Genomic DNA, 27,756 nt, shown 5'->3' on the forward strand with positions numbered 1-27,756 from the left:
ACCAGAAAGCAGGTCCAAACCACTGCACCGTGACCTCCAGCATAGGTCGGGTGAGGAGGTAGGTCCTGAATCCAAAATCACACAGGACAAGGATCAAATCTTGCCCTGAGGGCACCAATCTGACTCAACCCAGCCATCCAGCTGGACTCAATGACCCAAGTGGACCAGAAAGCTCTGGCAACATACACATTTACATACATTGTGTAGTATGGAAGTATAAATTGTTTCGGTAGAGTCTCCAGTTTTCTTTACATCACATAGCTTACCAAGAATTTCCCCAAGCCTGATCACCTAGCTGTCCTGAAGATGTAATGCCAATGAATGCAACTTTACAAGCACCATATACAACATCATACGTAAATTAGAAGCCAGGTGGTGTGGAGGGAGTGTTCATGTGGCAAGTCACCCGATGTATGTGCAATAGCTGGCACAGTGAGATGGAACCACATAGGTGCCAGGTCACTGTAGCTGAGATGGTATCCTCACTTTGCGGCAGAGGGTTGAAATGCCAACTTTAATGATCTAACATACTGAAGTAGAGCAATGGGAATATGTCAGGACATGTGGGATGCCCTGGGGAGTCTGTCGCTGAACAGTCTTGTGCATTATGTCCTGCTCCAACCTGTCTCAAGGCTTTGTGAAAACAGAGACGGTTCTGTCAAGATGGGCTAGATAGGCCATTCTGCCAACTCAGTCGTAGCACAGATATTGCCACAGCGAGGACAGATAATCAATGCATTCAAATATTTCACAAATAAATGTCTGATTCACAGCAATATCACTGTCCTGATTAAAACAACGGGTAATTTTGACCTATAATTTTCAATTACTGTAGCCGATTCATGTTGAGGTGAGCTATAGTTCAGAACAGATTGTAGATCTGAAATTCTAGTGTTTTTGAAATATATTAAAATCTGACAATATTTAAATATTTTAATTAACAATGACAAATTCGACAATCACAGACCTCTTCCATTTTGATGCAGTTCATGAAATTAAACACTTTTTGAATAACCTTCTGGTGAGAGTGCATACTATATAGATTTCAGAAAAGCTCAATAAATCTCATCAAGTGCAACATGCATTTTTACATGCTAGCCATTTCTTCAACAACAAAAATGACTGACAAATAATGTAACATCTTCTTCCAAACATCAATGTCACCGGGAAACAGAAAACATACCTTTCTTTTCAGCTGCTGAATCTCCGCTTCTGTTACAGCATGTTTTATTTGAAGCTGATGATTAAAAACAAACCATATTATTATTGATAGCACTTGTTGGATTTTTATGTTTATTCATTTGTCTTTTCGATTTCAGATAATACAATTTGCTAAGTCATTTAAAATCAAAACTGTTAAAATACTGGGACCAAAAAGTGCACTGCCTTCCAATCAATACAAGAAGTTCTGGATTAGTGGTGCTGGAAGAGCACAGCAGTTCAGGCAGCATCCAAGGAGCCGCGAAATTGACGTTTCGGGCAAAGGCCCTTCATCAGGATAAAAGGCAGTGAGCCTGAAGCGTGGAGAGATAAGCTAGAGGAGGGTGGGGGTGGGGAGAAAGTAGCATGGAGTACAATGGGTGAGTGGGGAGGGGATGAAGATGATAGGTCAGGGTGGAGAGGGTGGACTGGATAGGTGGAAAAGGAGATAGGCAGGTCGGACAAGTCATGGGGATAATACAAGAAGTTGTCAACATTGCAAAATCAAATAATATTTTGGACTGTAGGTGATTGTTGGGGTGGTGGGGAAGGTAATGATTTGGACTGGCAGGCTGGAGTAGATTGGATAAGGAATGATTTCAGCAGCGACTGTAGCCAAGATACTGGGGTGGCACAGTGGCTCAGTGGTTAGCACTGCTGCCTCACAGCAACAGGAACCCAGGTTCAATTCCAGCCTCGGGTGATGGTTTGTGTGGAGTTTGCACATTTTGCGTGGGTTTTCTCCCGGTGCTCTGGTTTACTCCTACAATCCAGAGATGTGCAGACTGGGTGAATTGGCCATACTAAATTGCCCATAGTGTTAGGTACATTAGTCAGGGGTAAATGTAGGGTGGTGGGTTACTCTTCGGAGGGTCGGTGTGGACTTTTTCAGCTGAAGGGCCTGTTTCCATACTGTAGGGTATCTAATCTAAGAGCTTTAGACATTTTAGGAACCCCATGTAGCTTGCAAAGGTGGATACTCGGAATGAAGGGGTGATCAGGGGAGGAGAGGCAATTGAGATGGGAGGTGATTGGGAGAACAATTGTGGTCCAAGGTGATTGGGAGAACAAGTGGGAGGTAATCAGGAGGAGAAGGTGATGTGGGAAAGGAAAGGGGGAATGGAGAAGAGCTGGGACTGGTCTTCTGAGAATCATGGAATTGACAACAGCACTCAAATTACTTCCAGCTGCCATTTCCAATGAAATGTTGACTTTGAAATAATTATTCAGATTGCTTCTTTCAGGGCCACTACTTTGATCCCATATAGATTCAGTTACCTTGATCTGGGGTGAGTAGAGTGGCTGGGTTATGTTTAGCTCATTATCTTGAGCATGTCCTGGAAGGGGCATTAGACTCCCAATCTGTGAATGTCTTTATTGTTTACAGTTCTGACAATTTATTCATTACTCTCAGGTGAGAGTATGGGAAGACCACAATTCAGATCCACAAGGCCTAAACTGAATTGACCAGATAGTGCGGTAGTTATCACGTTACACCTTGCAGGTGTCCAGCTGCCTTAGATTTTGAGTTGTTTTACAAGACATGAGTAATGGAATGCTGCTGCAAGAGTTAAAAGATTGCAACTGGTTTTGGTCAAGAAACAAGAACCTGCATTTTAAAAGGTGTTTCTACAAATGCAGAGGACATCACAGCACATCTCTTTCAGTAAGATATTGGGTGTACAGTTGAAAATGAAATATTTTTTGAGTGATGGGTAAAGATTAGGGGGAGTGGGATTGATAGGGTAGCTCTTCTAAACACTAAAAAAGACACAACTGGACAAACAACCCCATTCCACATTGTAAAATTTTATAATTATTAACCATTATCTAACAATGCATGGCATGATAACAAGGAGTGATAGAAGCTGTGAATTATTTCCTGCAAAAGGTAACTGATGCCAAATCAATTGCTAATTTTACATGTGAGATCCCACAGATCTTTAGTAAGCAAACACATGAAATGACATGGCCAATGCAGGTATCTAGATCAGTTATGACTCATTGAATCATGTAACAGGCTTGAGGGGCTAATTGTTCCCATGTAATTCTCAACTTTTTTTTTTGAAATTGTTGTGTAGTCCATAAGATACTAGAGCAAGTTATAACAAGAGAACTGCAAAATCAATCATGGTTGGTAAGCTTGGTTAGCTAAAGATTAAAGATTCTGATTTCAAAAAGATGCCTGCCATGTATCAGATGATCAGTGTAATGTTATTTTTATTTTAACTGTGAATATTATTTCAGTTGGAAACGTTTTTAGCAGTAAGTACATTTAAAAATGGATTAGCAACCCTATAGAGTTCAGTAATATCACTGGGAGCCCCAAAGACATTATTTCTTAATAGCAGAGTTAAGGGCAGATAATACTTCTTCCATGGATGCTCTCAATAATCCCAGAAATTCAGAGTGCCACAATGGAGTGGGCTGTCTTTTCTGGCTCAAAGGATCCAGCTGGGAACATAGGAAATAGAATGGGCATGACTGATCATCTACTTGTATTTTTTTATATACTCCATACCCCTTGATGTTAATACTCTCCAGAAAAGCATGAATTCTCATCTTGAACATGCTCATTGATTGAGCTCCCACAGCCTTCTGAGTTGAGAATTCCAAAAATTCACCATCACCTGAGTGACAAAATACCTCCTCCCTTAATCTGAGATTTTGTCCCTTTGTTCGAGACTTATCCTATCCACAGCTACCTTGTCAGGCCTTGGAAGAAACTTGTAAGTTTTATGGACATCACCTTTCATTCTTTGAAACTACAGAGAATACAGTCTCAGTTTCCTCAAAATACAATCCCGCCAACCCAAGACTTACTTGGTGGATCTCTGTTGCATCTCCTTTATAGCAAGTGCACTCTTCCTTAGCTAAGCAGACCAAGACTGTACACAGTATGGTAGGTGCAGTCTCACGAAGGCCATAAAACAATTGCAGGAAACCATCACCACTCCTGCTTTCAAATTGCCTTGTGAAGAAGGCCAACCTACCTTCAGAAGGTACACAGGGCTCATTAGCATCAAGAGATTTGCTATTCTGCAGACCAGTGGTCATGCTCAGCTAGTGCACTGTACTAGTGACAAGTCACAACTGAAAACACAGGATGCTACTGTTTCCCAGCAAGGTAGCATTCACTTCCTTGTGTTTGTACATACAGCAAAAACGATGCAAGAACTCTGCAGCGGATTCATCGCAGATGTCAAAGCAAGATGCAAACTAGACCCAAGATTCCCCTGCAACATAGTGAGTTGTCATCCATATTTTATTCAAGCTGTTTCTGCACCTGTACTGGTTAGGAAAGCATTGGACCAATTCTGCAGCCAACTCCAATAATGTACATCAAGAGGACATAAAGGAAAATTAAGAAGAACACATTTGCACCTGAAGATGCTATCCACAATTAACAAATTTTGTGGCAGAAAATGGATGAATGCAAAAAACAGTTGCAGACATCCTGCTTAATTTTCATATTGATGTTGTTGATCATACAGCCCCTGCAGGTTACAGCAAGAGTTCCAACAGGAGAACCTGATAACGTCCCCAAGGCATTCAATAGCGTTAGACTCACTATGCTCCACCATTAACATCCCATAAGTCACCACTGAAAGTCAACTGGACAACTTAGATGGATATGACCACAGATCAGATCTGAGTATTCTGCAGAGTGTCTAACTTCCTAACTCCTCAAAACCTCACTTCAACATATTAGGCACAAGTCATGTGTGCAATGGAATACTCTCCACTCACGAGGATGGAGGAACACTAAAGGCATTCCAAAGGCTTGACACTATTAAGGTGAAAGCATTCTACTTGATTGAATCCTCATCCAGTAAATATAACATCAAACCCTTTCACTCTGGCTGGATAAATTAGATGGCCTGCAGCAATTCGTCAAGATTTCTTTGGCAGCACCTTCAAAAACCATAATTTCTACCAAACTGAAAGTCAAAAGCAGTAGGTGCATGGAAACATCAGCATGTCTAAATTCTATCCAAGTCGCACACCAATGGACATTTAACATTGTTCCTCAATCAGCAATGGTCATGTTGGTGGAATTGCCCACCAGCGGTATGATGGGAACTCTATCACTACACAGTCTGGAATGCTTCAAAGAGATGGGTAATCATCACTTTCTCTGGGCAATAGTAGTGCTCATTCCAGCAATGCATCGCAAGAATGAATCATTCAACAAAATAGCTTTAGATTCACAAGTTACTCAGCTATGAAGGCGTCACTGTTAAACCAGATTCCAACGTTATCCATTATGAACACTTCCACAACCAAATTGTCTATTATTTGATAACTAGTATGGGCATTTGATTTGTACAGCTGATAAAGATTTTTTAGCTACTTTTCCAGCTTCTTGTATGATACCTTAGGACTTGCTACCAGACAAAAGGCCACATACCTGTCTGTGGTACAGCGTTCTCCCTGCAAAAATAAGTGTGGATTTTTCTCTTGATCTTTCACTTCTCCATTCTCTTTCACCCTTTGTGATTTTACATACTGCCAGACTTCATAAACTTAGCATGTACCAAAAGTGAGTTTAATTATTGTCTCAGTCTACCTGTCCTTACCTCAGGGCCAAAGCCCACCCTGCTCCAGAGGTATACAATAACATTCTAAACAGTCTAATTAGAAAATATCTATATCTGTGTCCAACAGAGGTTACTAAATATTTGTAGCTCTCGCCAATTTCCTACTCCATAAACGAGAGGCACTAAAATCAGAAGTCTAGTTCAGGTTAGCTATTTGTTGAATGAATTCTCTGACCCATTACCGAAGACCAGTTCCTTCATACAATGGATCCATCTGCCAATTGTGAGAATTGTTACAAAGGCACTTTATATTTACTATTGCTTGGAGGACTTGAAGAATTGTGGGAAATGGACCTAATTCAGATTTTGAGGAAACCCCTGATATTTGAAAAGAAAAGCCCTCTTGTTGAGCTCAGGGTTAAAATTATATGTTCGTTTGAAAGAATGGTTGAAAGAGCACCTCACTGTTGCATTTCCTGATCAAGCTATGTCTATCAGATTTCAGAGAAAATGTTACATGATTAGTGACTGGACCATACATGTTCGAACATCAATGCAATAGACTCCAGATTCTATACTTTTCCTTTTAGATAATTGTAAAAAGTTGTCAGACGATCATATGGCTGCTCTCTCATTCAAGAGACACAACTGGTGGTGAGTTTAACCTGCAAGTACTGCTGGCATCACTCTGCAACGCAAACAAGGCAACTGAGCTAACCACAACTTTTCAAGAAGAATCCATTTGTTTTTCAGAAAGCCATTTTCTGCAGAAATCTGTGACTTTTTTCTCTTTCCCAAAGGCTGTGTGTATGGTTTTGACAAGTTTAGAGGGATAAGCATTTATACTTCTATATTATTGACTGTATTACTAACTAATTACTGCATTTTCACTGAATAAATTTTGTTTTGATAATGAGTACATGTTTGTATTTATTAAGAAATATGGTTCATAGATATTATATTTTAAGATCTGATATATAAACAAGTATTCAATTTGCATACTGGCTGCAGGAAAGAAGTCTTTCTATTTTAAGTCATGGAGTAGTGAGATCAGAGCAATGATGCTCTCTTCTCACCTCAGTTAAAATTCAATGTACGTTTGGTTTATTCGCCCCCTAAGAAGGGGCGGTATGGTGGCTCAGCAGTTAGCACTGCTGCCTCACAGCGCCAGGGACCTGGGTTCGAGTCCACCCTCGGGTGACTGTCTGTGTGGAGTGTGCACATTCTCCCTGTGTCTGCGTGGGCTTCCTCCAGGTACTCTGGTTTCCTCCCACAATCCAAAGATGTACTGGTTAGGTGAATTGGCCATGCTAAATTGCCCATAGTGTTAGGTGCATTAGTCGGGGTAAATGTAGGGTAAGGGAATGGGCCTGGATGGGTTACTCTTCGGAGGGTCGGGTGGACTTGTTGGGCCGAAGGCCCTGTTCCATACTGTAGGGAATCAAATCTATCTAATCTAGTCATATATGCATCGCTGGTAAGTCCAGCATTTATTGCCCTTCCCTAACTGTCTTTGAGAAAGTGGTAGCGAGTATTCTTCTACAGCTATGCTACGCAATTTCTGTGATGTGATTCACCCACCGTGCTGTTAGGAAGGAAGGTATAAGATTCTGATCCAGAGAAAGTGAAGGAATGATGATGTTGTTCCAAATCAGGAAGATCTCTGGCTTGCAGGGGAGTTTGCAAGTGGTGGTACCCCTATGCTTCATTCCTCATTTCATTTAGAGGTCATGGATTTTGGAAGTTGTTTTTGAAGGACGCTGCAGTGCATTTTGCCTGGGTACACTGCTGCTATTGTTTCTGGTCAATGATAACTCCCAGGATAATGGTGGTAGAGTTTTGAGCGAAGGCATTGCTATTGAATAGCATTACCAGAAGTTAGTAATATCATGATATCATGTGGTCGACCATCTTACAAATTCCTTATTGAGTACACTAGATGGCGTCATGTACTAGAACACTAACATTGAGTCATACAGCATGGAAACAGACCGTTAGGTTCAACCAGTCCACATTGACCATGTTCTCAATATAAACTGGTCCAACATTTCTGCATTTGGCCCATATCCTTCCAAGCCTTTCCTATTCATGTACCAGTCCAATGTCTTTTAAATGTTGCAACTGTACCTGCACCCACCACTTCCTCTGGCAGTTCATTTCACATACAAACCAGCCTCTGAGTGAAAAAGTTGCCCCTCAAGCCCTTTTTAAATCTTTCTTCTTCACCTTAAAAATATGCCCCCTAGTTCTGAACTCCCCCATCTTATGGAAAGGACCCTTGCTCTTCACCTTATCTATGCCCCTCATGATTTTATAAACCTCTAAGGTCACCCCCTCAACCACCTATGCTCCAGTTAATAAAATTCCAGCCTATCCAGTCAATTTTTATACTCAAACTTTCCATTTCCACCAACATCCTGGTAAATGTTTTTTGAACCCTCTCCAGTTTAATAATATCCTTCCACAGCAGGGTAACCAGAACTGCACAAAGTACTCTAGAAAAGGCCTCACCAATGTGATGTACAACCTCAACATGACATCCTAACTCCTATATCAAATGGAAAAGCCAGGTTCTCTAATCACCCCTGAACCCTGTTTTTTTTTAAACAGAACCTTCTCAGGCAAGCAGAAGGAGTAACACCTGTCCTGTTACATTCTCATTCCTCACAGTCCAAGGTCCCAAATTTGCTTTAATTTTTCTTTTGCTGGGCTCCAGTACATATTCCTTAATGCTATGGAGATTAAGTGCGGATTGGGCAACCATTTCACAGAACACTCCCATTTATTTCACAGACATGACGCAGAGTTTCCAGTAGTATGGCATTTTAATTTGCCAAGTTGCTTTCATGTGTTGCTGGAAAAGCGCAGCAGGTCAGGCAGCATCCAAGGAACAGGAAATTCGACGTTTCGGGCATAAGCCCTTCATCAGGAATGATGAAGGGCTTATGCCCGAAACGTCGAATTTCCTGTTCCTTGGATGCTGCTTGACCTGCTGCGCTTTTCCAGCAACACATTTTCAGCTCTGATCTCCAGCATCTGCAGACCTCACTTTTTCCTCCAAATTGCTTTCATGCTGACATCTCTGACCTTGTCCAGCTTCACTGCTCCAGTGAAACTCAGTGCAAGATTGAGGAACGGCAACTGTTGGCACTAATCAGCCATCAAGCTCAATATTCAACAATTTTGCAACACAACCCGATCTTCGTTACTTGTCTTTGAATGTTTCAACCAATGGCTCTAGGTATATATTTTTCCTTTCTCTGTTTCTTTTCTCACCCTTACATTACTTCCTTTACCATAAAATGATTAACCCTTCTATCATTCAATTTCCCACATTCCACCCTATTGCAGACCTTTCATTAGTCTTGTACCATCCAACCTCTTGGTAAACATTTGTATCTCTAACTTTTCCCAACTCAGGTGAAAGGTCAGCAACCTGAAAAGTTAATTCTGTTTCTCTCTCTTTGAAGCAGATTAGTGTACAGTGTTGGCACAAGAACAGGCCATTTGGCCCCATAAACCTGTTCTGTCATTCAATAAGAGCACGACTCATCTGATTGTGGCCTGAACTTCAGATTTTTGCTTAATTGCCTTCCCGCCCCTTGCTGACCCATCAACCTATGACCGTTGAGTCCCTTTGTTAGTCAAGAATCCATCCAATCACGCCTCAAGAGATTTGCAAACTTGCTGCACACTGACAGCATTTTCTGTTTCTATATGGTTTCCAGCTACAGTGGATTCTTGAACTCAAATGTGCCACATTTGTGCCACCTTGTAGAGGTCAAACATTTCTCCAAGGGATGAGAAACTGGACGGCCAACAATTCTAGACTGCTCTTCTAATCCCTGTGAAGCTGGCTACTGAATGGCTTCAACAGAGATTGAAGGGAATCTGTGTGGAGACACAAAGAAGTGGCAGGGAGGGAGGAGGGGAAAAATGACTATAATAACAATGCTTTTAAGATGTGGCAGAATGGCTATAATAAATCTCGTACCTCCTTGAACTTATGCACCAGCTTTTCAGGATCCATCTCCACCGGTGAAAGCATATCTTCATTCTCTGCTAGATCAAAAACTTCAATTGCCATGTCATTGTTAACGAACATAGGGCTCATCTCTTCCTCCTCTTCATCTGTCGCATATTCTCCAGTCTGATGGTGACATTAGGCAGATTATAAGCAGTTTTTCTCTCCCCAAATCCACAAAGTCATTCAAAAGAGAACCAGGGGATAATTACTGAGAAACGGATATTAATGTCAAACTGCTTCTGACTGTCAGATGTGAAGTATTGTCTAAGGCACACATTAGCTCTAACTCAATGCTACTCAAGATAAATGCACTCGATAATGGGAAATGAAACAATGTGAGAACAAAGCAAGAGTATATGATTAGATGATTTAGACTCTTTCTGTCCATGGAACACATTTTTTTCAGGCATCTTCAATCATTTCTGTCTGCCTTTCCTCCACACCCATGGAAATGAAAGACTGGATATTTGTGATAAATACCAGAAATGAAAGGAAATACATTAGTGGAAAATTGCTTCCAACGGCTCTCCCCAATTAACCTTGAAGTGTACTGAAAACGGATGGCTTGGTCACAGCTCCAGCAGGCATGGACTATTGCTACCTATTCTATTCCACAATTGACATGCAGCATGACTTTCAAAACTGCAACCACACACACAAAGTTTCACACATGCTGTTCAAGCCGAAAAGGAGAAGACAAGAGAAAGAGACACTTTCAAAAACATGAGCACAATTGTTAAGGGCCATATTAATGCATCAGATACTTATCCTGCACAACCTTACACAGCTGAACAGGTTTCACTTTCAAATGCAAAATATGTGAATCTCTTTAGTGAGGTGACCACTCAGTCATGCGCGTGTAACCCATCCTATTATGACATGAAATATATACCTTTAGGAAACTACTACATCTGATCTCAACTATTAATCAAAACAAAATGTAGATTTCAGAACAATTCATTTTAGTCTACCAGGCTAAACTGGAACTGCCTGAAATAGCAACCTTACATGCATTAGTCATTCAATTTCTATGAAAGATTTCCCCTACTTGAAATTTCATTAGATGGCCACCGCATATAAATTTCATTTTGTTAAGTGCTGAGCTTTTTACAACCTCAGTCCCATTTGTCTTTATAGTATTTTCAAAAAGCCAGCATTGTAGTTTCTCCAAGAACTATTTAATCATTTTGACATAATGCAGCTGGGCAAACTGAAGGTGACCATGACAACAACAAAATCTTGCATTTATATAGTGCCTTAAACTGTAACAGCCATCAGTCTCCCAATTGGTGCTGCAAAGTAGCCTGCTATGTTGTTCCACCTCTGCCAAATATCTAATAAATATCATTTAAAGAATGCTTCACCATCAAAGAGCTGATTTTTTAAAAAAGTGATAAATGAATCAAGACATTTTTGAGCTACTTAGCAACTTATTTTTGGCACAGACAGAACCATTGTGTGGCTTCCTATCTCAGACATAGGGTGTAGGAAAAGTCACAAATTATGAAAAGCCATTTCGTCTGGAATACAATGACAACACTTGAATAATGCACCTTTACACCCTAAGGTAATTGAAAGATCTATTATCAGATAAAATTTCATATCTAACCACGTGATGGGATATTGAGATAGAGACCAACAATGTACTCATAAGATACAGAATTAGGAAGTATTTTGAAGAAGCAGAGATGTTTATGAAGGGAATTCTCCAGAAGGTAAGGTCTAGGTGACTGAAAGCACAGACAGCAATGGAACTGGGAAGACCTCTTTGATGCACAAGCCGCCAGAATTGGAGGAATGCAGAGTGTTCCCGAGCTGAAGGAGGTTACAGAGGGTGGACAGGGCAAGCAAGGCCATGCAGGGATGTGGACGGGTATGTTAAAACTGTGGCACTTCTAGACTAAGAGCTGGGTCATTCGGTGAAAATGACTTAATGCAAGTCAAGATAAAGGCAGGTGGGTTTTGGATGATTAAGAGGAGGGTGTAAGATGGGAGGCCATTCAGGAAAGCTTTGACGTAGTCAGGACTGGAAACAACTGAAGCATGCCTGAGCAGCAGACTGGCTTAGAAGGAATGAAGATTAACAGAGTAGAAGTAGCTGGTCTTAGTGATGGAAAGAATTCAGGAATGGAAAACTCTATTCGAGGGCAGAAAGGTTGCAAATGTTTTGGTTCAGCATCAGCTAGGGGCTGTATTTGGTTAAGGTGTGTTACTAGGGCCTCAAATCAGTGGTTTCTGTCTTCTGATAGTTATCTGGAAGGAAATTCATGTTCCAAAATTAGTAACAAGTGATAAATGCCAGATAACAATCAGGTAGTTTGAAACGCTTCACCAGCTACACTCAAAAGTGGAAATATTGAACTGGATTTTCACCTTCAACATGGGGATGCAAAGTTCGATAACAGCTTTTAATCTTGCCTATCATAATGTTCCTGATTTCGTACTAGGGTTCTCTCATAATTTGCAACTCCTTGAGGAGCTGTGACTATGTCTCCTGTAGACATCTGACTGACTTCATCAAAATTGCAGAGGCAGGGCAGGGGGATATACCCTCACAATACTGCACGCAAGGGCAGGATCGCTAAGCACAGGACATTTCCCCCAGATTATTCCAGTCAGTACAAATTGCCCATAGTGTTAGGAATGGGGATAAAAATCCTGAAATCAGGTCTTACCTGCCATCTTTAAATCCCTCCTATCTCTGTTTTAACTTGAATAGAAGCTTGAAAAGCCATTGCATTCTGAATCAACTTGCATTTCCTTCCTTAGTTTACCGTAATTGAAACAGTGATAGAATGTAAAATAACTTTCTTTACTTCACTGTCTCTAACAGTACTTATTGTTTTACTCCAAATGTATAGGACATTTATTTGTCATAATATTTTTAATAGACACTATTCCACATCTCCCAAATGTACATAGAAAACATCCCAACTACAATCTCCAAATTAGTGGTACCTTTTGTAAGCTGTAAAAGCAATTATCAAAAGTTAAACTTCTTCATTCTGGTTTATTTTAAATTTCTCTGAACTCCAGGCAAGAGAAAGAGTTTTATTTTAAAACACAAAGTAAATGTAAGGTAAATATTCTACGTAAACTATTTGTAAAAACAATAGCTAATACGTTAACGCTGTTCATTCCTCAATAAATGCCATTTGACCTGCTGTTCCAGCACTTTCTTTTTTTAATTCAACAAATAGCATCTCTTGTAACTTATTCCAGCTCTAATATTTTATATCACTGGAGGGACACAACTTGATTTCCCATGGCTAAATCTGTGTTTTTAACATGGTGAAATCAATTACAGATTTGCTTTTAAGTCAACAACAGAAATGTGAAGGCTACACCCTCTGAATGTGGTTCCCACCTCAGATCATTGTGGTTCCAGCATCAATGTACTGTTTTTGAAACATGCGTCTGGTCTACAGAGTCATTGTCTAGCTATTGAACTTTACTGATCAAAACAGTAACTTGCTCCCAATTGAAACTCAATGGACATTGATGAACTCTCCTTATTTTACCACTAGGTGACAGCAAAAGATCCCAATTGTTATGATAGATGACTCATTTTTCACAAGAAATTCAGGTGAACTGAAGTGAGACATTTGATTCACATGAATACTTACTTGTGTGTATAAAATCATAATATTGGTGAAAATGTCACAAAGATTGGCTCACCTCTGAATTAAATTTGAAATATATGAAATAACGGGACTATTGATAAGTCATGATATCAGATTATATCACAAATTGCTGAATGGCTTTCTCTTGCTTTGGTTATTTGAAACACTTAATTTTGCCAAAACATATATCCACTAAACAGTGTAAACTGTGCTCTTCATTCCCTTCCATTTTTGTTTTCTAGAACTGGTTAATGGAGAGGTAATGCTAACAGTGGCAACTATGGTTAGCACTGATGCCTTACAGCGCCAGGGACCTGGATTCAATTCCCACCTCGGGCAACTGTCTGCATGGACTTTGCACATTCTCTCCGGGTCTGCATGGGTTTCCTTCTACAATCCAAAGATGTGCAGCCAGGTGAATTGGCTATGCTAAATTGCCCATAGTGTTAAGTGCATTAATCAGGGGTAAATGTAGGGTAGGGGAATGCGTCTGGGTGGGTTAGTCTTCGGAGAGGCGGTGTGGACTTGTTGGGCCAAAGGGCCTGTTTCCATACTGTAGGTAATCTAATCTAATCATTGTACCAGTTTGAAGTTGGATTGACCGTCCTTTTAGAGTAACTGAAACACTTTAACTGCACACCTGAGACATCGTGAGACAAACAATTAGAGAAGCAAATGGTATTTTGGTATTTATTACAAATAAATGGGAATATAAAAGCAAAGAAGCAATTTTGAGGAACCTTGGTGAGACAACGGCTGGAATATTATACTGTATGTAGTTCTGATTTCCTTACCCGAGGAAGGATATACTTAAAGAGAGTGTATGGAAAGTTCACTAGACTGAATACGGGGTTACGGGAGTTCTTCTATAAGGAGAGATTGAGTATTCTCGGTTTCTTCGATTCCCAAGAGTATAAAAGAATGGGGTAATCTAATCCTAAAGGGGTACGACAGGTTATATTCTAAGAAGATATTTCTCTAGGCTGTGAAGCCTAGAACTGGGAGCCATAGTTTCAGAATGGAGAGTCTGAGTGAGATGTGGAAAAAATCTTCACTCAAAGTGCTGTGAATCATTGGAATTCTCTAGCCCAGAGAGCTGTTCAACCATCGTGTGTGTTCAAAACAAAGATCAAAAGGTATGTTGTGCACTGACCGAATCAAAGAATACAGGGATAGTGCAAGAGAAAGGTGTAGCTCAGATATGTCAGCCATGATCTGAGTGAATAGTAGAGAAAGCTTGAAGGACCAAATGACTTACTCATGTTTTTATCTCTTCTATTTTTAACTGAAACTAACTGTGTATTCAAGTAGCTTCAACTAAATGATGGGTGTGCAAATAATCCTTGGAATCGGCTGAGTATACATTTGTTGCATTTGGTGGTCAATAATCAAACAAATATCTTGCTGTGGGCAATCCAATCAGAGGCTTTATGGTAATCCTGGACAAAGTCCCACAGGAATGCCAGAAGAGGAGAGTGTATACTATGGAAGAATGATTAGTTGGCCTCCCAAGAGAGGTATTACCTAAAACAATCTGCACAGTAATCACATAAGAACCCTACAATATGAAAACCTAGTCAGGACTTTCCAGAAAACTTCCCATCATCCACCCAACATACGCCAGGAAACAAATCTCTCCTTGCGTACATTGATGTTCTGTCAGATTCCGATTGAAGGCATGAGCCAGTTTGTATTTCAATTATTCCTTTGTGCATAAGCCTCTGAAAAGGCATCCGTAACCCAAACTATAACAAGCACCCTATCATCTTCAAGTCATGCTGGGATGGTGGACTGCCACAAAATTGAGGCATAATGGCTACGATCGAAATAGCAGACAGTGGTCTGATTGATTCACTTTCAGTGATTCATCACTTCCTAGAAATCAATGAAACGGAGATGTTATTCATTAAAGCAGGGTGTGGGGTTTCCAATTTTATGTGCCTTCAACAAATTTGTGTACTTTTGAGAAATCAGCCATCTGGAAAGGAGAAGTGCGGTGCTATCTTATGTTGCTGCCTCTTTCATGTTGGAAAAGTGATGAAGTTGTTTCCTTGGCAATCGAGGCTTCATTTGTTTGGTGCGTCAGCGTACAGATGGCATATTACTTTGGCAAACACTTCTGCTAGTAGCTGGGAAGGATATGGGAGTATACAAATATAAAGCTGTGGTCATTACTTCAGTCATGGGCAGAGCTATAATTGTGGTGGATGTTGTCTGGAGGTCAGACTCAGGCCGACATGTGATTCATTTACTATCTCCCTGGTGACACAAAGTAATTAAAGGCAGTGCCTCTCGGCATATACCCACTAGGCTTAACAATCTCATGTTAGAGTGACTGCCAATTGAAGAAAAAATATCAAGCTTTAATTGTATTTCTGTATCGATGCTCTACAGAAACTCTTTTGTCTTACATATTGAGGGACACCAAAGCTATTGCCACTCTGATCAGTTTTTTTGCTGCAATTAAGCTTACAGGAACATGTACTTTTAATAGGACAACATCTCAAGACCAGGTCATCAGGCCCATGGAACGTGGCAGCTGGGAAAAACTGCAAACTCTGATATGGGATCAATTTACGCACACACGAGTCAACTTAGCAACTGCAAGGACATTCTCCCTCATCCACATCACTGAATCTGCTGGGTGTCCAGAAAGTGAGTGGAATTGAAACTGCATAATGTGGGTCTTGCTTGAATACTAGAGAGCCAGCAAGACTTGTGCCTGGGGGGGGGGGGGGGGGGGGGGAGAACAGGTTATACCAGAAAACAACAGCATCTTGCCTGTCAGTTTGATGATGATGCTGTTGTTGGCCCTGAAAAAATGGAGTGCTGAATATTCAGAAGGAGAAAGGTTTCAATTTTTACTCCTGTTAGGTAGACTGCAATGTACATTCTAAAGACCACGGGGATACTACAAAGTATACTCCATGAGAGAAAGTTCCATGCATGTCTATTTCTATATGTGTTCAGTTGCACTCCCTTCCCAATAAATACTAATGCTTTAAAAGGATGTGCAGCAATGTTCAATACTTCAGAAGATTTAAATCACTATTTAAGTTATTTAACTGTGTCCGTAGATTACTTTACAGAGTGGCTTTGTACAGGAATTGAGTTATAGTGTATCTCGGGTATACTGACAATTTTGTATAGGAGAAATCCCTTCACATCAGTGCAGAAATGGTGGAGAATAGCTGTCTATATGATAAAGGAAAGCCTGTTCCGTTTGAATGATGCAAGTTTGTGGTTGTGAAATATGAAAACAAAGATAAAATCAAAGAACCAACTGTAAACTTGAGTAGATTGTGTAAGTCAGCCATCTGCAAAATGAAGATATCCACAACGCAGTGAGAACACTATCAATATGTCACAATTTTGTTTTATTCATGTGCTTACATTTTGTTTGCAAAAAACCTTCTCCTCTATATCATTGCTAAACTATGTATTCATCAGTTCAGAGGCCTGGGAGGTTTGTATGAACAATCTATCTGGTGACAATTCTGCTAATGATTCACCCCACAGCCCTTCCTGTTTCAGAGAACACTCTGACTTCCATTTGGTGTCACACTACAGGCGGGAAGTCAGTATGATTATAAACATAAGCATCAGCGACACCATTCTGTGGCACCATCTGTTGGCATTCCAATGCACTGCATTAACAAACAGCCAGAATATTTTTAAAAATTCAAACAACAGCTCTAGAAAATTTGCTTGCAAAGCTTTCCTTATTTTTAGAAAAGGGGCACATTTTGAAGCCTACAGCCCAATTTGATTAGAAAAGATTCCACTGAATATGGGAGAGTAAATCAATTTCACTCAGAGGCGAACCAGAATTGCAGCAAAATGTTTGATCGACAAAGGAGGCATTATGGTGGTTTAGATCAAGCAGTTTGGTGTAGATGGAATATAGTCATCAAGAGACCAGTTATTGTTTAAAGCTGTGCATCTCTTGGCATTCTAAACAGTGCCTCAGTGTCTTCAAAGGACTATCTTAGGTTTTAAATACAGCTTTTGTTTTAACAATACTCCTTTTCTGAATATTTACTGTTGAAGAGAGTAATAGTGACATCTTGGACAACACGCATTGGCCTGGGTTTCTATTTTGTATTGCCCAGCATGTCATGGTCCTGAATAGGAGATATTATTAGAATGGAAAATACATTAAAGCTCCGCCAATCTAGGTTAGAGCTTAACCTTCCCAAGGACAGGTGTGGGGACACAACAATTCGGAAATTCTCAAATCATACCCCAACCCTCCAACTTTCAAACAGAGGTGGTTCAGGACCTCGAACTGCTCTCAGAAGGTGGTGAAGCTTTGAAGACAGCCTCCATTTTAACACAAATACAGTTTTAAGGCGTGGAGCTGAGAATGAATTCATGAGGCAAGTCCCTTTATTGTGCTAGATCAAGAGGAACTGAAGTGTTATATCCCAGGTCTAAAATTTTAGCAGACCTACTGAGTACAATCTTGTTTCTCCTACATTCTCCTACATTCTCTCTCTCTCTCTCTCTCTCTCTCTCTGGGAATCTGGTTACAACTCCTGCAATCGTCATAGTATGCCACAGGTATGGTGTGTCTGTTCAAGACCTGGATTGGATTCAAGGGGATCAGAGGGAAAAAATGTCCTATTGCTTCCTGTAAGAAATAGTGTAATGTAATGGAAAAGGAATCTTTCAGTTCTTGGACTGGCAACTGGAAAAAATGGAAATAAAACGAGGGCCATTTCAATCTGACTTGTAATAAAATTGGAATGTTCACTAAAAGCATTAAGTTAGCCATCAATGTCTGGGATGGGAAGTTGTTGACCATTGGGAGAAAGGAGTTATTTCACTTGGTGCCTGACCTACATTATACATGATCTGCTCAAGTCTGATATATGATGGTGACACTGCTTCCAAAACGAAGGCTGGTGTTCATTCCAACAAACTGACATTCATCACCAAATAATATTTACATTACAATATATAATGGAATTCCTGCAGAACAATATTCCTTTCAAAAACATCAGCGCTTGAAATTTACTCCCAAATAGACAAAGAAAAAATATCAGGGATCCATCTCCAGTTAACTGTCAATCTTATAATCAGAGTTCCTGTTGGTGAAATTGTTTTCTGAGGTTTTTAATGGCACTGAAAAGTCATAGGTGAACACAGAAAAGACTTTTAAGGCTAGATTTTCTGTGGCTTTGCCACTTTGCTCACAACAATCCTGAGGTACAAGGAGACAGGGAAGCACTGTAGGTTTTCCTAACGCTTCCTGTCATTAATATTATCTTTGTGAAAAGATTGTCACAAAGGCAGGTTTCCACAACCAAAAGGAGGCAGTTATCTGAGAATGATGGCTTATATCCATTATGTCAGTCATAACACTGGCTGTGAGCAATGACAGGAGGTCAGAGGCCTGTAAAGATGTGCAATTATTTTTGGGAGAAACAGACTATCCTCCTCAATCCTTAGAGTGCTATTCAATTTGATCCTTCTCATCAATTGCCTCGAAGGAAGGCCATCCTGTTAAGGTACCACAGATGGCTAAGGTCTACGCTATGTATTTGCTTCTGTCTACCAGAGGAAGGTTTCCCAGTGCAGGTAGGCAAGCTGACAGATCTTAGGAAATTTAGTGGTGTCACTGTCATGGAAATTAAGTGTTGCACAGTCTGCCAGTCTGATTTACTCTCTTTCCAGTGAAGTGGAAAATCTAGCCTTTAATGCCTTAGGAAAGGAAACACCAGCGATAGAGCTGGCCAGAACAGAATAAAGCAGAGGTCACACCATGCACTGGTTTCAAATCCAAGATCACAAACCTTTACAAACTGACAGCTGTTGTTATTATTGTGATTACTGTTGAAAAAGCCACTGGCTGTGCTGTTCCTGTCATATGAAAATAGCTCTAAATCCTACATGCAGTTCAGAACAGAAAATGAAATTATTGGTTATGAGGCTTCATACAGTGATTGGAAAAATATATAAACAGTGAATGGCATATGACTTTGATTGAAAAAAATGCCTTCAGTATTGAATACAATCTTATTGTGCTTAACAAATTTGTTTTTCTGGGACTTTTGCTGCAGATTCTAACATCTTAGTGGTCCATGCCACTATATCCATATACACTATTTAGTATAGAAATTACAATTCATGAAAAAGGCATACTACCCAATCACTCTGCTTTGATGCAGATTCTTTCTAGTCCTAAACATATGTTGTGCCTGTGTCCTTTTGCACCTTTTCATTCAAATGCCTATCAAACCTAATCTTGAATGTTAATAGTCCCTTCTTTAATTGTTGACTGGTACAGTTCATTGTCTCAGAAAACTGTAAAGTCTTTACTCCTCAGTCCTAACTGATAGATTCAATTCTTGATCCCTTAATCTGTTCTTTTCTAACCTGTCCTCTTTTCATCCCTATCGAATAATTCAATAATCCCTCTGCTGTAACAAAACATAGTTCTAGTGACTTTATTTTGTATGTATAAACCCTAAAATACTCTCCTACACCTGTCTCTCTAGCTCACTCTCTCCCTTTAGTACATTGCTCAAAAAAGACCTCTTTGACCAAATATTTTGAAACCTGCCCAATGTCTCCTTATGTTGCTCGATGTCATACTTTGTTTAGTTTGCCTTGGAATGGCTTATTACATTAAATACAAGTTTATATTGTGTTTATCTATAACTGGTTGCAACATTTAAATGAATCTGCAGTGCAGCCTTTCTATTGCCTCAAAATGATTTTATGCTGTGAAGTTCAAAAATATACCAATACTCCTACTGGAGTCTAACTACTATTCTAAATAGATTTACCATGGAATTTCATCTTTTACATTCAATACTTATTAGTTTAAAACATAGTTCCACTGCAGGTGCTGCTTTTAAGATCTTGTAAATGTGAACGCTCAAATTTATTTGCTCATTCTGATCACCCAGCTTTCTCCCAGTTAAAATATATATGTCTATAATCAAAATGCACCAAGTGGTATTAAATTTCTATTGGTATTTATATTGTGTGGTACTGCCCATCGTTCTAAGCATGAAGATCCCAGTCTACTGAAATCCTGCAATGATCAAATCACTTTTCAAATGATGTTTCTATCTATAATGTGTTACACTGGCTTCATGTGGAACACTGGCTTCATGTGTAATCATTCTTGCAGACTTGAGATTGAAAGGTTCTGGCAACATTTAGGTCAATGAAAGGACAGTGGGACACTTTCTTAAGCAAGGCATTTCTTGGAAGTCATGTGTTTTGCTTGTTTACTGCAGGGTCCTTGCCTGGGCTTAAGATGTGCAGGTTGCACCTCTAGTATAGAGATTGCTTAAGTTCTTCAATTGGTAACTAAACTGGGAGAAAAAGTAAGAGCTTAGCTCTCCCATTCAGCCTCTTGCTGTAGGTGCAGGATGGCACCTGGAGTCAGAACCTCATTGTACTCCTGAAATGCATCTGGAAGAATCTTCAAGTAATGATTTTGCCCCTTCCTCTAAGGAGGCACTAATGCCAGGGCACGATACCTCTTGCTTCCTTGTGTCTCAAACAAGTGGTCATTATTCCTGTGTAATCTGTGGAAGTGTTGGCAGGGTGCTGCCCATTAACAAGCATTATGGCCAGGAGGCAGCCTGCCTTCCCCTTATTGTTAAGAGACATGCTTTTAGCAAGGATTTGCTGTCATGGGTATTTTTAAAGCAAGTGTTAGAAATTTGAAGCTGAGCTGTCTGATCTGAGCCAGTTAGCTTTTTTTTTTAGAAAGTTAGAACAATAGAAGCAGCCTGAAGGGGTGAGGCCAAGCTCTCACAGAACTAGGATTTCTAGTTTTAGCTTTCAGCAGTTGCTGGGGTCTTGAAGCTGGATGTGGAAGCTCTTATTCATCTCTCTGTCACTGGTAAAAGCTAGATTCTCTTCTGGCTGTTCGAACTGCACGTGAGACAATCTGTTTTACTGAATTCACTTTTGTCAAGGGTGTGAAAATGGGATGTTACTGTTTTGGATCAACTGTCGTTTAGTGGTTAAATAATCTATTGTTCTGTTAAGTTTTCCAGTAGAATTAAGTTATTCCAATGTTATGTTTTTTTCTTATGTTTGTATTTTAACTACAATGTAAAAGTAAACTGTGTTTTGCTTAAGCCTGGTAGTTTGGCCAATCAAATTACATCCAGAACACAACACTTCACACTTGCTTTTTAAAATAAAAAAAGGGGGTATAGGTTATCCTATTTATTCTGAGAGAGTTTGGTCTGGTCCATATATAATGTTCACCTCCAAGTGTGGTAGCTGCTCAACACTGATTGGGAAAAGGAAACACTGCCTCATTTACCCTCTTGACAAAAAGGTGTTACAGACATTTATAGTTTGTTTACAATTGATATAACTCAGAGAAACAATTCAGCATAAGGGGTTTCAGGTGGAAAGGGAATGAACGATTAAATCTGGGATAACTGTTGTTCATTTTGCTCATTCATTCAATCCATTAGTGAAGGCTTTAGATAGCCTCAACTACTGGACTTTTGAGAGAAAATTTAGCCACATGAATAAAATAAACCAGCCCCATCCACATTAATAATGTTATACAGGTATATATCTAAATTCATATTTGAACAGGACAAATCAACAATCGGACTCAATCTTGTGTTCCATTTATCCTTTCAGGGTTGAATTAGTTCTTTCGACATTTTGTTAAAAAAAAATCAGTTTTCCATTCTTAATCTCCACCAGCTATTCTGAGATGCCAGGAATGGGTTAGATCACTGATCTCAGGATTAACATATTCAAGAGTAATTACAGAGATTCATAAGCTGAATAGAAATGCAGTTGTTCCACAGTTAGTAAAAGAGAGCTCAATTTAAAAGGCAGGTTTTTAAGAAAAGCTGAACTCAACAACAAAATGATTTCACTGCATGTGACTGTTATAGCCCCAAAGGCTGGACCAATTGCATTGCCTTTGGAAAATCCAAAACTGCAAGGGTGACATATTCTGCCATTGCTTTCAGTTAATGGGAAAGACAATCAGGCGAGGTGGAAAATGGAATACTGTTTTGCTATCACTTGCTTTGATTAGATTAGATTCCCTACAGTGTGGAAACAGGCCCTTTGGCCCAACAAGCCCATACCGACCCTCCGAAGAGTAACCCACCCAGACCCATTTCCCTCTGACGAATGCACTGAACACTATACACAATTTGGCATGGCCAATTCACCTAACCTGCACATCTTTGGACTGTGGGAGGAAACTGGAGCACCCAGAGGAAACCCACGCAGACAAAGGGAGAATGTGCAAACTCCACACAGACAGTCGCCCAAAGCTGGAATCAAACCTGGGACCCTGGTGCTGTGAGGCAGCAGTGCTAACCACTGAGCCACTGCGCCGTCCCCAGTCAAGACCAATTTCTAACCCTTTATTGCTTTTGAGCATATCGTGAAAGAAATCAAATACTGTTCATTCATAAAGTTAAAGGTGTTTATTGGGTTCACAGCTAATAACAAAAATACTTTAATGGCAGAAGCCCTTTAAAGAAATAATATACAGAGGTTTAACTTCATGGAATTAAAAGCCAGCTGAATGTCACAGATAGAATCCCAATTAATTATCCGTTGGTTTGTGCATTTTAAATTATTCAGCATTATTGTATTTACAAATATTTGTAAATCAGACTATAATAAAAGGAACATCACCATAATCTTACCAGACCATCTCTCATTAGACAGAGATGCACTTCTAAACAAAAGGGAGAGGTTGAGAAGGAGAGTCCTTTGGGGGTAACCTCAGCTGGTGCAGGAATTGGACCCTCGCTGTCAGCATCAATCTGCATTGCAAATGAGCCGTCTACTGAACTTTGCTGTTAAAATTTTTATTCACTTCTTGTAAGGTTATTCACTTTGAATAAATATGCACCCTCCAAGGAATACAGACTATCTTGGAAGACTATTGTGTAGCGACTCATTTTTGGTGGCAAGAACACCGAGAGAAAATCTGAAACACAAGCTACAAATTTAAAATGAGTGCAGAAACAGAGTGACCTGGGTGTACATTTACAGAAGTCATTGAAGGTAGCAGGATAGATTGAGAGCGTAGTTAATAAAGCACGGAACATCCGTGGCTTTATTAATGTGGCCCATAGTACGAGACCAAGGAGGTTAGGCTAAAACCCTGCTTCAGTCTATTCTGGAACAGTGCATCGAGTCTGGGCACCATATGTTCAGAAAGATGTCAGGGCACTGAAGATTCATATGAAGGGTTTCAGGAATGAGGTACTTCAGTCATGTAGACAGATTGGAGAAACTGGATTTGTTATCCATAGAGAAGAGAAGATTGAGAGAAGAATTGACAGGTGTTTAAAATGATGAAGAATCTAAACAGAGGTAAAAAATATTCAAACTAGTGGAAACATGAAAAACAATAAAAATGAAGGGAATTGGAAACACAGAGAATGTTTGAGGCAGGTGCAATCAAGGTTTTCAGGAGGACATTGGCTGAAAATGAAGTATAGGGTTACTGGGAGAAGGTGGGGAAATGGGAGAAGGTGGGGGAATGGGAAAAGCTGGGGAAATGGGAAAAGATGGGGAAATCTGAAGCACCAGGGCAAAATCATTGGGCTAAATGGCATCCCTTTGTGCTTTAATAATTACTCTGTGAATCCTGAGCATGCAGTGCCATCCTATGGTGTCGCAAAGAATGTGGTGTGCACACTTTCACATTATGTAAAGCTCCAGGATCTGCATCTGCGATGTAGTCCAGCATCCATATTTTTTTCACTGGTTTACCTTGGGCCTTTCTTCTACAGGATATAAGACACCGTTAAGATGCCTAGATTGCTCTATGATAGAGACATAACAGAACTTCCACACAACGAGAACAATGTTCTCACTCTGACCTTGCTTGTGATGGATGTAACAATTGAGAAACAGTTCCCACATCCACATTGAAAAGGGAAGTCACCTTAAATTAAATGCTCAATACTGGCGTGATGCCATTATTTTCTCAACATTGGCTGGTGGGTGCTTAGCAAAGCTAAACACGAATGCAATGATTTCTTAGGATTGTTTTGTTGAACAAGTTTATTTGCAATAATGTAGGAGCCATTCTGCAGCACATCTTTAAGGAAATATCTTGTACTTCCCAATGCATGCGGAGGTGAATTCTAAGCTTTGGTGAGTGTGCATTGTGCATTCTGCAAGAGATTTAAAGTTTCTGATAGATATCAACGCACACTCAATTATAATTAATTTCTGGGCTAGTTCTGACAACAAATCACCAAAGTTTCAAATTCCAAATGCGTCTTTGCCTTTTGGATACTAATATTTGTGTTTCAGGGGTTTTGGGGAATGTCCTTACCTCTGGACCAGAAGGCCAAAGTTCAAACTCCATTATGATGGGCAATGGGTATTACCATGCAATCCAAACAGAAATGTTTTCCCCTTCTTTTGTCTACTTTACCTGAAAGGGAGAAATATGATACTTTCTTCCGCCCTGTCACCTAATAAGGGAAAGTTAAAATGTAATGCATAATCTTGAACAGACTGTATGAGTGATGATTAATCTGCTTAACTTCAAACCTAGTGTAGAAAGGTTAAAGAGTAGAGTTACGTGTTAACAGTGAGGGTTGGGTTTAGAGGGACTACATGGAGACTTTTGGAAATCCAGAGAAATAGTGGAAATTGGACTGATGCAGTTTCTCTAGGTATCTGCAAGTCTAACAAATAAGTGGGTATTCAAGAGAATGCCAATGGAAAATCAACCGCTTTGTCTCAAATCTGTTGGTGACAAGAAATCTGATGACAGAAGCCTTTTACAGGGGAGAAATGGATTGGCAGGTCATTAGACTTTAGACACCGAGAGTCAAAGGGTGTTAGGAGGAATCTGGACCAATCAGATCAGGATATTATTAATAGGCAGAGCAGGCTTGAGGGGTTGAATGGCCTACTTCTGCTCCTATTTCAGACATTAATGACTAAGCGACAGTCTGCACCATCACAACAATGTTTTCACGTATGCACTTCACACATGGTTGCCCAGAGCCTATCAACCTAGTTTATATTCCTCGCGTGTGGACCTTGCAAAACAAAGAATTTTAAGTTCTTTCATGTGATACAGTCAATGCTTGTGTGCCAATGAAATGAGAGTTGAAATTAATTCCTGAAAGGTACACTTATTATGTTTTTGCAATTTTCTTACCTCCTCGTCATCATCGACGTATTGCCCGTAATGTTGTTCCATCATTTCCCTCTGCCATCTCTCCTGTTCCAAGGTTTGCCGAATCAGCTGAGCCACTTCACTGGTTTCTCCAGGTTTCTCCCGTCCAATCAAAAACCTAAAATTGAGGCCATTCTTGTCAATATATTTCCACTTGTCTCATCAACATTATAAGGCTGACTTCCAGTCACTGTTTCCAGTCACTATCTATTTAACTCTTCTCATTCAGAGATACAGAAGAAAGGTGGGTTTAGTGACATAAACAAAATCAAAATGAAATCTGAAATTAAAACAGAAAACACCAAAAGTACTCAGAAAGTCAGGCAGCTTTGACGGAAAGGAAGACGGAGTTAATATTTCAGGAACCTGATTTGATAATAACAGGTCATTGACTTGAGATGTTCACTCTGTTTCTGTCTGCACAGATGCTGCTCGACTTTGTAAGTATTTCTAGCACTTTTTTTATTCCAACAGAAATGTTAAGACCAGAGCCTGATAGACTAAAACTATACAAGTTCCCAATATAAACTTCAGCTTGATGACGATCTCAAACCGCAACAGGAAAAGCTTACAGCTTCCTTTTACACTTGTAATAGAAATTGAAACATGTATCACTGAAGGTGTGATTATATGATTAGACACAATGGCAAAACCTGGTTGTCAGTTCACTCTATTTTCTCTACTCTATTTCTATTAAACACCAAGGTACGTATCCAGATGTTGCTGGAGGAAGATAAGCTTAACTGGTGTTTTGAGATTCTGCAGCATATTACAGTCAGGTGTTCCAGCACAACCATCAAGTGCCAGTATATCACAATTTTTTTGGGGTGAGAAAGTTGAATGGTATGTTTTAATAAATCAGTCATAGTTGTTAATAGACCCAGTCATTTTATCTGGAAGGTATGGTGAGGAAACATCTAACATCAGGCATAAACCTAAAAACCTAAGGACTGAATCTCCTTGCCCAGGTTGGGTGCACAGATTCAGAAAATTCCCAAGACAAAGTGCACTGTAAGGAGATTTTTTTTCTCTCCAGGAGAGGGTGGTTAGATTATCTGGGTTCATTCCCAGAAATGATTGCAGGGTGAGGATATGGCTGGAAGGCCTGCCTCAGTGATTCAGCATTGTGTTGTCTGTGAAACATTCATGAGTAAAATGTGACTAATTCCCCTTTCCATCCCTGCAGAAGTGGTAGTTGCTGAGTTCAGGTGTTGGACTCCCAACTCTGGGTTTTCTCTGCCATTTCCCAACAGACAAACTCTCAGTCAGTGCTAAATCCAAATGCAACATTTGTTTTGAACATGTGGCATCTTGTCATACTCTGAGGCTTTAATTTGAAACAATATTCTGGGTTAAGTAAATACGTTGCTCATATTTACTTTCCATGAGCAATATTTCTGACTTGTTCTATAATATTCACACTTTATTAATTTCATCTAGCATCATTTGGCCAAATATTTTGGTTAAATTATTCTTTAATTTCAGCAACAATCAATATTTGGTAAAATCCTGCAAATTTGAGCAGTTTACTTTTGAGTTTCTGAATCCAAATAAATGATAAATGCCAGTTAACTAATTTTAGGGTGCCCAGGTTTTTCTCCCACTTTATCATTACGTCTCTAAGCTGTAATTATTGTTTTCTACCTAATGTCTATATTTTTATCCATGTCTAAATTTATCCCTAATTCCCAAAAATTAGGACAAAAATCCTCCTCCATAATAACTGATCTGCATTTTTATTCAATAAATATAACTCTTTAAAGTTGTAAATATAGTTACTGGTCTGTGACATAATTGGGTTCTAGATCCTGTCTCATTGTCAAATATCTGATCAAGGTGAGTATTGTCTTTAGTAACTTCCCCTTAACCTGGGGTCATGAAACAGTGGTGAATTCCATTTGCTACCTTCGATTCTAAACATTAGGATTTACTCAATTTACAGAAAACAGTCATTGAGTAAATTTTCCCAATTCCATGTACCCTTTTAATCCCTTAGTGTGAATAATTCTTAATTCAGCCTTGTAACGGACCACAATGGCAACTTTTAGCCAACATTATTTCGGATTTTCAAACATTGCAGATTTCTGACAATTCTTACGACGAAGTATCATTTACTAGGAGGTAATGTGGTTGATTTGACACACGGAGTGGCCAGCCTTTCATTTACACCTTTAATTTTATTCGTGAACTTAT

At 39.7% G+C, this 27,756-nt stretch overlaps 1 protein-coding gene across 3 annotated transcripts in view; it reads right to left on the reverse strand.

Moving 5' to 3' along the window:
- The window catches only part of LOC132831018 (neurabin-2-like), a 216,796-nt gene that overhangs the window by 26,867 nt on the left and 162,173 nt on the right, over positions 1-27,756 (reverse strand). For all 3 annotated transcript variants that reach the window (XM_060849048.1, XM_060849047.1, XM_060849049.1), the window contains exons 6-8: positions 25,546-25,681; positions 9,736-9,891; positions 1,184-1,237 (exon numbers count right to left, since the gene is read on the reverse strand). In XM_060849048.1, the coding sequence (XP_060705031.1) occupies positions 1,184-1,237; positions 9,736-9,891; positions 25,546-25,681 (346 nt within the window). The remainder of the gene's footprint in view (positions 1-1,183; positions 1,238-9,735; positions 9,892-25,545; positions 25,682-27,756) is intronic.

This window comes from Hemiscyllium ocellatum, chromosome 32 (genome assembly GCF_020745735.1).
Source record: "Hemiscyllium ocellatum isolate sHemOce1 chromosome 32, sHemOce1.pat.X.cur, whole genome shotgun sequence".
In the NCBI taxonomy this organism is placed as follows: domain Eukaryota; kingdom Metazoa; phylum Chordata; class Chondrichthyes; order Orectolobiformes; family Hemiscylliidae; genus Hemiscyllium; species Hemiscyllium ocellatum.